This window comes from Pomacea canaliculata, linkage group LG12 (assembly GCF_003073045.1).
Source record: "Pomacea canaliculata isolate SZHN2017 linkage group LG12, ASM307304v1, whole genome shotgun sequence".
Classification (NCBI taxonomy): Eukaryota; Metazoa; Mollusca; class Gastropoda; order Architaenioglossa; family Ampullariidae; genus Pomacea; species Pomacea canaliculata.
In genome coordinates this window covers 11,425,008-11,436,234 of record NC_037601.1, presented here as the reverse complement: position 1 = coordinate 11,436,234, position 11,227 = coordinate 11,425,008, and the positions used below count along the sequence as shown (strand labels likewise).

The window sequence follows — 11,227 nt, the reverse complement described above, 5'->3', positions numbered from 1 at the left end:
ATAAAGCTGTTAAATCTTAAGAAATTATCGTGCCTATAATGTCTTTACATGCTCTTAAGAATGCTTGTCTCCCAGTGGTGCCATCACATCCTTATACCCATTAGAGCAGGGGTCTCAAAAACGCGGCCCGCGGGCCGAATGCGGCCCGCGAAACATTTTTGTGCGGCCCTCGGCCACGTCCGCGGTGTATATGTATGTTGTGCTTGGTGATTAACTCCCGCAGTGAAAATTACCCCCGTTATTAGTGACAGAGACAACGTCAACTTATTTTAATAAACTAAACTGCCTGTGCATGTAATAAACTACACTAAATGTAATTAATAATTATAAAAACTTTATTTTAGCATTTAACTGCAGTGACAGTAGTGTTCGTAAAATTTAATGAAAAAACATTTTCTTTTCGTGGTGCGGCCCGCTGACTGGCTGTTACTTTCCACTGCGGCCCACATGCTAATATGAGTTTGAGACCCCTGCATTAGAGTCTTCAGTATCACACCAAACCATTTATCTCAGACACCCAGACGTTCTAAATATAGATTCGCCCAGCAGATGCCACCAGAAACAACGTATATAGATCCTTGGGTGTCACAGACCAGTTGAACACAAGTGTTTGTCATTCATCCCTTGACTGGTGACAAACGGTTATGCTGGTCGTCGAGTTGAACAACTGCATACTTAATTAGAACTGACTGACAATTATATATATATATGCCGCACAACTGTAGATTTTATTCAGTTTCACTCGGCGGCTGACCTGCCGTCTCTCCACTCTCACTTCCAAATCCAAAAAGCCCCCCTCAACTGTTAAGCTACGTACAATATACTTATTCTATCCCTGTAAACATTCCAGAAACATCGATTACCCCCCCCCCCATCGGCCTCTCTTTCTCACGGTTTGGTCATGTACGTCCTTTCTCAGTCCACGTGGTCCACTGCTCACCCTGCCATATGTCTGGTCATGGCCTCCCCAAGTGACTCAGGCAACTTTAATTCACAACTTCGGGTGTCACAATAGATCGACCCAGTATATATAGCCAGTAGACGCGCCCAGGGTGGGCATCTCAAGGCCGGCTGTTACGTATGCAGCCGGAGTGAGAAAGGAACATAAGTGTTTGTCATTCATCCCTTGACTGGTGACAAACGGTCGTGCTGGTCGTCGATTGGAACAACTGGATATATGACTTAGAACTGACTGACAATTGTAAGATCGCCACCTAGGCCTGTTTGAGCGGTGATGAGCAGGTACCATGGTACAACCATGCAGTCCAATCCGCCAGCCAGTTCTTCCTCTGTAAGACTGCGTGGACTATATAGCTCCTACTCAAGATGTCTTAGAGTGTCATGCATGTTACATGACCAAACCGGACCATGCAGCTTGAGCCGTTTCCCTGTTACGAAAAGGGATTCATGGTGTCCTACGGGGAAGGCGACAGTGTCCTGGAACAGGTGTCACATAGTGTCCCCTGCATGTGGATATCGTCTCGAGACACTAAATGTGTGGGACACCTATAGCTGTTCATAGTCTCGATCTCCTTCATTCCCTTTCCCCTCATAGTGCAAAATCACCTTTAGGTGGAATAACTTTTAACTCGCCAAAGCAACCAAACTAGACCACCCATGTAGGAGTTTGTTTGTTTTTTTAGGAATTGGTCTCAAATGCTTGGATTCTCCAGGTTTATCTGTAACAGGGTTAGATGCGGGCTCTTCCCGCAATCCTTCCACAATAACAAGACTCAACACTCTAGTGGGTTCTAGATTTTATTTCCGCGCAGTGCTCGACTATTATACTGTATGGTAGTGTGGGACATCGCTGTTAGTGGGGATGGAACATAGCACGCACAGGCCGCCCGCCAGTATATATATACATACAATATTGGGTAAAACTGAGTTAACTATATTAGTCCGGCCCTCTAAAACCATCCCAATTTCTCATGCGGCCCCTTGGGAAAATTAATTGCCCACCCCTGCTTTGGACTGACGGGTAACTTGAACAAATAAAGCCTTTTTTACGAACCCCCACTACTATGCCACTCTCTCTACTATGCCACTTTTGCTCGGTCCCGGTAGGTGGCATAGTAGGGAGATTTGACTGTAGTCAGTACTTTGTGGCAAACCTGATGGTATTCTTACACCAGATCCTACCCATCCTGGCCATTGGTGTTGCGATCCTGATGCGGATGTCTGTCGTGGAACTGCCCTTTTGGAAAGGTTGACTACCTCCTTGCGCTGTACTCTGTTGATGTAGTCTGTAGACATTGGCTTTACTGTTGCTGTCAACCATAACTTTGTGTTTGTTAGTGCTGGTTTCCATTCCATGCCCATCGGGGCTGTCATGCACTTTGCTGCCAAGTTCGTTTGTGCCTGTCATCAAATTGATGTCGTCTGCAAATCGCAGGTTGGTCAAGGGCCTTCCCCTTTTGGAAATGGCGGTGTGACGGTCGTAAAGGATCTCTCTCACGACATTCTCAAAAAAAAAAGGTGTTTGACGCTTTCTGCTCTACGGTCCATTTTCCTCGCTACATTTTCCCCACTGTTTAAGATTCGATCCGGATCGATCTACAGGAGTCAACAAGCCTGGAATTGACCCTCTGACCTCGTCTACAATCCTGCCTCCTGCTTCATTCACTTTCTTCACAGCAACTATGTCGATGCAAGAAGAAAAAAAAAATAGAGCAGATACCATTTTTTATCAGAAACAAGTTGTACTTACCATTAATTATGTAGTAATTAGTGAGATATTTGAAGTTGTTTTCCCGAAACCAACTTCTGAATGTCCGGCCTCATCGTAGAGACACCAAGTCGGAGCACTGAATCGAAATGTTCCTCCATCGAAAAAAAGATTGAGAGACGCCCCTACGTGGGGATAAATACTTCTTCTTCCCATTTTTTCGTTTTTTTAATGTCTTTTTTTATTACCAACATGCCGATTTACTGCACTGTGGGCAGAAGTTTCGCGGGCCGGATATGGCCCGCGGGCCTTAGGTTGTGCATCCCTGATGTAGAAAAAAGCTGCTATAGTAGATGTGAATGGGATGGGTATAGGTTCCCACTTTGACGAGGATCGTATGGGAGATAAAAGAAAAGGTCGGGGACGATAATGCAGTTCTGTGTTCAAATGCATTTAGACTTTTGCCAGTGTCAGTAAACGGAAGATAGCCAGTTGTAAATATACAAGTTGCAATATGTAAAACGAACCAACAAATCGACTTTTAGTGACTTCCTCAAGAAAGCAGATGAGTGCTGCATAAATGTACAGTAGTTATAGCAAGCTTCCACCGATGACCAAGATGCCAAGTTTAGATGCAGCGAGGCTCACTTGAGGGGAATCCCCTACAGTTGTGACGACTTCTTTCTTGAATCCTGGGAGACAGGCCTGACGAGAGGGGGGGACAGGGGTCTGGTGTACCCGGGCCCGCGGCTGTCAAGGGGGCCCGGCCTTGGTCAGTGGATTTTTTTTTCTTCTTCTCCTTTTCTTTTTCTTTTAAAGAAAGGTCTAAGGACAGAACACCCAAGCATTACACATGCAGAAGTTGAGTTTCAAGTCTGTAGAATACAATTTCGGGCCACTCCACTATACTGGGAAAATAATTTACGATTACAAGTACAAAGGGCTCGGAGAGGTCGTCTGTCCCTGGGCCCGGGCTGGCTCTCGGCGGCCCTGCTGGGAGACCAATAACAATGAGAAAAACCAGAAAAACAATCTAGTGGTTATGCTAGCTGCTTAATAAATGTTGTTAAATCACAATAATATGTGGCATTGATCCATAAGAAGTCGACTCAGCCTCAGATATTTCAAATTGAAGGTTCATAATGTGATTCTTTAGTCTGCACAGCCTAGTCGTGATGAGCTTACAGAGATGACACAAAATGTCAACAGCAGCAACAAAAAGGGAGGGAGGAAAAGGAAATATTTACTGTCTGCTGAGCGAAACTGAAAAAGGAAAACATTGGGTTGAATAGTGGTAGTAAAGACAATGAATTCCAAGTTAACAGAGTGGGAATGACCACATGAGAAAATGTAGACTTGACAGTGTAAAAAAAAAAAACTCAAATAAAACCTTATAAGCCTGTCTCTGGAAATGAGTGCAGGATGAAGTGTAGCTATGCGGTATGTCTGGCAACATGAAATGTGATACTGATAGTTGTGGGTTTAGCATTAAATGTGTGTTGGTGTTAATATGAAGAAAATAGTTTTTGCAATAGGTGGAAGAAGATTCCAGTTTAACTGTTAATTTGTCACAACCATATATCCTAAGACATGAATCATAATTGTTACTCTCCTGCACCTTTTGTATTTTCTCATTGCAGACTTGTCATCCTATTATAGCTTTAATTATTGAATGGTTATACATTGTTCCCTCTTGTATGATACCTTTTCTTACATTTTTGTAAGTCCTTTGATTTTCTCTGTAGTATTTCACATCAATTTCATGTCATTGTGATGCTCACTTAATTCCATCATACCTTTTCTTACATTTTTGTAAGTCCTTTTATCTGTAGTATTTTATCTGTAGTTTTTCACATCAATTTCATGTCACTGTGATGCTCACTTTATCATTTGTGCCATTTGTTGAGTGGGTCAGGAATTTGAAATCCTTGAGATTGCAGGATCAGGTATATTTATAGTTGCTGCCTAATATGTAAAACGTCAGCAAATTTTGATAAGGATTAACTGAAAACTTCAAATGAGGTAAGGAGGGGGAGACTTTGACGTCACTCTCAAAGATTATTACTGTGGAGTTTGTTTAATATTTAGACAAAAAAGATAATTTTAATGTAATTACTAATTCTTTCGTTATTTTTAAACTGTCCCACTGTACCATATCTTCTTCTTCTTGTTCCTATTTGCCTCCAGTGGAGCATAGGGCCGCAACCACACCCCACCATCAGACCCGGTTCTGGGCATCCCTTTCCAGTTGGGACCATGTCATGCCAGCTGTCTTCCCGAGGGCTTTCACCAGCACACGTCGTAAACCCCTCCGAAGAGGGATCTTCCCATCCAGGATCCAGATGTACAGTTACCCACAATAAATGATTTTATGACAGTCACATCAAGGTTTGAGAACAAACTGGCATTCTACTAATAAAATTCCAAATGTCACAGACTTCATGCAGAGGTGTCAACGACAAGATCTGTCAATGGCTTTCCAGTAAATCTATGCTCTTCCCAAAATAAATTAGTAAATTCTTTTCTTGCTCACCTCCTCATAGCATCTCTTTTGTACCTGTGAATGAACTTTACTATTATAATGATAATAAAGATCATTGCCATATTATTGAACTGGCTGTGTGAACAGATGTGACTTTACTGTTTCATATAACTGCCCCTTCCTCCACCATCATCTAATTTGTAAACCTGTGCTTATACATTTGTATGTATGCAGAAGTTAATGTTTGTATTCACTTAAGTCACAATAAAAAAAAAAATCCACATGGCTACAACCATTGCTCATTACTTTTATGCTAAGCGCACCTAACAAAGATAAAGATATTTCATAGTCACATATTATTAGTGGCTCAAAGGTCATTTATTCCATAAATACTTCATATAACTATCAACTTTTCTGCTCACTGCTCATCGTGTAGCTTATAATGTATTGTTTTTAAATGTATGATGTGTTAAATGTCGGTTTGTTTAGTCTTGTGAACACAGAAGACCGAGCTTGACTTCACGAATTGAAGTGGACTTTTAAAATTCAATTACTATAAATATTATTTACCTATTCAATTGGAAATGCCAATTTAAAATAGTTCACTTGCCGCTGGTAAAATGACTATGTCCCAGTTTGCGACGATCGTTAACAGAATTGAAAGTAATCACATTGTGGCCACTACCCTATCCCCAAACCCTTTCCCTGTTGTCAGAATGAGGATGCCGAGCAAGTTGCAGCTGCTCAAGTTACAAAAAAAACAACCAACTAATAATAAATAAATTAACTCATGGCTGAAGGTGCCAAGTCTAAAATACATTCTTGCTTTCATTCATGGTAACTTTGCTGACAATGCTTGCATACTAAACATTCAGAAAAAGATGGAAACAATTTGAAGATGCTTTCTTTATGTTTTCAGCTGGTAGAGCAGATTTGTACAAGTTCATATTATAAAGCAAAAATACTCTAATAAAAGGCAAAAAAAAAAAAAAAACAACAAAAAAAAAAAAAGAAAGAAAAGAAAAAGCTACCTTACCATCACAAAATATGGACAATGCTGAAAAGAGTTATAGAACCAAAAATAGTGTTCATGCTAGAGATTGTGCATGTTTGAGCATGTATGTTTGAGTGTGCATACATTTTGTTCCAATGTCCAAGCTAACTGGTCCAATGGTATTGCAGATTATTGATCCTCTTCTCCCTCCTCCTCAAATTCTCCTTCCTCCTCAGCTGTTGCATCTTGGTACTGTTGGTATTCTGATACCAGATCATTCATGTTGGACTCTGCTTCTGTAAATTCCATTTCATCCATACCCTCACCAGTGTACCAATGAAGGAAAGCCTTACGCCTGAACATAGCTGTGAACTGCTCAGAAATGCGCTTGAACAGCTCTTGGATAGCAGTAGAGTTTCCAATAAAAGTGGCAGACATTTTGAGTCCACGAGGTGGAATGTCACAAACAGCTGTTTTCACATTGTTTGGGATCCATTCAACAAAGTAGCTGCTGTTTTTGTTCTGTACATTAAGCATTTGTTCATCGACCTCTTTCATGGACATGCGACCACGGAAAATTGCCGCCACTGTCAAGTAGCGACCATGACGTGGATCGCAGGCAGCCATCATGTTCTTGGCATCAAACATTTGCTGGGTCAGCTCTGGTACTGAAAGAGCCCGATACTGCTGAGAGCCTCGGGAGGTTAGTGGGGCAAAGCCAGGCATGAAGAAATGTAGACGAGGAAAGGGCACCATATTGACAGCTAGTTTGCGTAGATCAGCATTTAACTGGCCTGGGAAACGTAGACATGTTGTGACACCTGACATCGTTGCTGAAACCAGATGGTTAAGATCACCGTATGTAGGGGTTGTCAGTTTAAGAGTGCGGAAACAGATGTCATACAAGGCCTCATTGTCAATGCAGTAAGTTTCATCTGTGTTTTCAACCAGTTGATGCACCGAGAGTGTTGCATTGTACGGTTCAACAACTGTATCCGAGACCTAAGAACACAATAAAATGAAAACATTTTTTAAAACACCTAAGAAAATAAGATTTCAAATTCATCCAAACTTACTGTTCCAAGCTATATTTGCTAAGCCATAATGAATATTCCATGCTGGCATTTGACTCATGAGTAATAAGTTCTTAACTGTAAACAAACACGAAGTTATTAAAAAGACTATAGAAGGTGGAAACCATAAAATCTGAGCAAAGACCAAGCCAATCTATAACATTTTTCATTATACTAGTCATAAACTAATACTTCTATAAATGTATTCCCCCCCACCTTCCCCAACTTAAAAAAAAAAAAGTACCTTTGGTGAAGGAACAACAGAGAATGTGTTCATGATCCTGTCTGGGTATTCTTCCCGAACCTTAGAGATAAGAAGTGTGCCCATGCCTGAACCAGTGCCACCACCCAGCGAGTGGGTCATCTGGAAACCTTGCAAGCAGTCGCAGCTTTCAGCCTCTTTTCGTACTACATCTAAAACTGAGTCAACCAGCTCTGCTCCTTCTGTGTAGTGGCCTTTGGCCCAGTTGTTACCTGCACCAGACTGACCAAATACAAAGTTGTCTGGCCGAAAAATTTGACCAAATGGCCCAGAGCGGACTGAATCCATTGTGCCAGGCTCCAAGTCCAAAAGAACTGCACGAGGTACATATTTTCCCCCTGAATATAGGAAAAAAAGTCATGGTTAAAGTAACATGCAAATATCTTTTACTATTTCTAAACACTTTTCAGAAAAAAGTTCAAATAAGACGGCATTTTTAGAGCATACTGTGCACTCTTACAATTCAAAGCCATGTGTGATTAAACTACGGTTGGTGAAATTTCCATAGACAGTTATACAAAGCAACTGAACAAGATCCATCAATATCTGTACAAAATATTGTAGCATTACTTAGATTAATATCACTCACCAGTAGCTTCATTGTAGTAAACATTTATGCGCTCAAGCTGCAGATCTGAGTCACCATGGTAGGTTCCAGTTGGATCAATGCCATGCTCGTCTGAGATCACTTCCCAAAACTGATTCGAAAAGAAGCTAGGTCTTTAGTTCCTTATACTAATTTAAAAAAAAAAAAAAAACATGTTACACAAACTTAAATGTAATGTTTAAGGTGTGGTAGGGGCATGCTTATTTTTAAGTAAATTATGGATGCATTACTCTTCTAATGTTGCAGTACATCATCTACTATTTAACAAAAAATAAAAAACATGTCCATTAAAAACCAGTACATTCTTAAATCACTATCCGGTTTTTGTCCATCACGAAAGCTCGGCTTAATCTCTACAGTGGTATGCAAAACAATTGGTCGATTCAGATATGAATATTGATGCTTAAAAAAATGTGAGCGTTAATCGAGGGCTTATCGCGGAAATCCAGGAGCATTGCTCGGCTTCGATGGTTCCTCAACACAAAGACGAAGTCCTATTTCGGTGGAAATTAAATGCTCTAACACTTTTTAGTGACATGGGAGGGCAATTTTGCAGACGCTGGCTGTGCACACATTGAGGGTTGACTCTTACGGCTTAGCCGTGAGGCAGGGCTTTCGACTAGCGGCAACCGGACTACTCGATAATTTGTTCTTTAAAAAATCGCAAGGTACAAGTGCATTGTAAAATTGCATGTAAATAAGTTATTTTTAACAAGAATACATTTTCTACAGGAACATTTTAGACAGTTTTTGTTTCTCTTCTTAATGCGAACAGTCACTGGCAGCATCCGAAAGACAACTGCTCACACCGGTTTTGAAATTGTTCATTATGTAGTATGTTCAAGAACTACACAAGGCAGCTGAAATTAATATGCGGTATGATTACCTTTGCACCAATCTGGTTTCCACACTGGCCGGCTTGAACATGGACGATTTCACGCATAGCTGTTGGTTAGAATACGCCGGACGGTTGATACGTTTGGTTCCTTGGCGGTTGGCAAGTAGAATGGGATGATGATGACCTCGCTTTGGTTTTATTCGCTGTCATCAAATCCTTGCGCATAACGTCACTGTAATATAGTACTATTAACATTTATTAATACCATTGCAAAAGTAATAAAAAAACGAAAATTTTATAATATATTTCTGCGGGGAAAAGATTTTTGTGTTATTTCGTAATTTCTGTGAGAAAATGCTTTTTGTTTTGGTAGAAACGATGAGGTCATAGCAGAATAGACCCAGTCGCAGACAGGTTTGTAGTAATCCGCGGTATAATCCCATATTAACCCTTTTCATACTGCAGTGTAATAATAATAATGTGTACTTGTAACGCGCAGCATCACGACCAAGATAGATCGCACTCTCTGCGCAGACCAGTAATGATAAATGAACATTAGATAACAGACACTGGATGGTGAGATATGTACTATATATATGTATAGTGAACAACATTCGATACGTTTCTGGAGCAATATATATGCAAAAGGACTATCATTTTTGGATCGTTTGATTACCAGAAGCCTACATGCATGTGTATCAAAAGTGTGTTTATCGAATATAGTTTTTAATTTGTAATGTACGTAGCTTCTGCCTTTGGGAAAGTGAAATTTTCGTCATGTAAAAACGGTTTTAATGATGATTATTATTATATTTCATTATGTTTAAACTTTCTTAAATATACCAAATAACAGTCAATCGTCTCACCCCCTTTATAAGCGTGTGCGTATATATATATAGAGAGAAAGCATATGCATTAAGTCGCACCCGCATAGCGAAATTTTAGTCATTATATATGGAGAAAATTATATATCATATGCACATGCTCGACCAGTGGCCTGCAAAATTTATACTTGCAGATGTAATGCATGGTGTGGTCAACGGTGTTTTGTATGTACTGCACTTGCACCAGTAAGAGCCGGTTCCAAAACTCGCTCGATCGAGCTATACACAGTTCGATCTATAGCTGCCGCTCCACAGGCCGGAAAATGTTGAGGGCGCCGTTGCGTGGTATACGTATACGTGTCTGCCTGTCAACGGTGGTCCGACTGTAACTTTCTATCCCTATACATCAGGGGTGGGCAATTAATTTTCCCAAGGGGCCGGATGAGAAACTGGAATGGTTCTAGAGGGCCGGATGAGAAACTGGGATGGGTCTAGAGGGCCGGACTAATATAGTTAACTCAGTTTTACCCAATACTGTATATATAGTATATTTACTGGTGGGCGGCCAGCGGGCGGGCCGGTCAGAGACAGGATCGAGGCGGGCCGGATCCGGCCCGCGGGCCGGCGTTTGCCCAGGTCTGCTATACATGCACCGGCCTATGGAGATTATAAATTGGTGGTTATGAACTGTGGCTTACACGTACAATCTTTGCGCTCGTCAGAAATTAACTGATCGAAAAAATGGAGCGAACACGTATACGTTTAGGATGTTGCATAACGATTATTGTTGACTGAAAACAATTTAAACAAGATTATTATTTTTAATTCCTTAATTGCGTTATTTTTTCCTTTCCTTATATATAACGATCGAAGAACTCATGACGGTCAGCAAAGCCTTGCTTACACCTGTACTATTTATATATAGTCGTTTAATTACCATTGTAGAAAACATATTTTCTACCAGCGGTCAAGTTTAATTGCCGCTGCTAGGACAAGGGTAATAAATCTTGACCAGTGACATGGGTGGGCCACACTGGCCTGAACACGGCAGCAGTGTTGAAGATTGTATACATGTATATAGTATGTGCTATAGCTTCCTTGAATCGGTCCAACATCAAATGGTGACCATGCAGGGATCGACGCCCAAAACGCAAGAATAGCTGGCAATAATGTCCTTCCATTCTGTCGATTGGTCTATATATAGCTGCGTACGATATACGCTAAATTAACATTCTTTTGGTTGAATTCACAATCTTGCTGATATCTGCATGGGTTTGTAAAGTGTTAAAGGAACAAATGTTTTTTTTTACCGTTTCACTTAGGAGACAAAAATGAAAGGGCGATATATGGGTACACTATATGAGCTGCATGTTACACGGTGAAACAAAACGCGCGTCCTTTATTGCATATCGTTCCAGTGGGCATCACTGACGTGTACGTGTACTAATACAAGTTATACATGATAGCTTTAGAAAAATA

At 40.8% G+C, this 11,227-nt stretch overlaps 1 protein-coding gene across 1 annotated transcript; it reads right to left on the bottom strand.

Annotated features, from left to right (window-relative positions):
- Positions 1-6,025: 6,025 nt before the first annotated feature.
- On the bottom strand, positions 6,026-9,132 carry LOC112577162 (tubulin beta-4B chain-like). Its single transcript, XM_025260153.1, has 4 exons — positions 8,973-9,132; positions 8,069-8,177; positions 7,462-7,817; positions 6,026-7,146 (listed from the first exon to the last, which is right to left on the bottom strand). Exons 1-4 carry the CDS (start codon positions 9,027-9,029, stop codon positions 6,334-6,336), a joined length of 1,335 nt encoding a protein of 444 aa, XP_025115938.1. The 5' UTR covers positions 9,030-9,132; the 3' UTR covers positions 6,026-6,333.
- Between the last annotated feature and the right edge of the window lie 2,095 nt (positions 9,133-11,227).

Coding starts and splice junctions, on each gene's coding strand:
- LOC112577162 (XM_025260153.1), bottom strand. CDS start 9,029: ATGCGTGAAATCGTCCATGTTCAAGCCGGCCAGTGTGGAAACCAGATT. Junction 8,178..8,972: donor GAAACCAGATTGGTGCAAAG/GTAATCATACCG, acceptor TTTTCGAATCAG/TTTTGGGAAGTGATCTCAGA. Junction 7,147..7,461: donor CTGTTGTTCCTTCACCAAAG/GTACTTTTTTTT, acceptor TTGTGTTCTTAG/GTCTCGGATACAGTTGTTGA.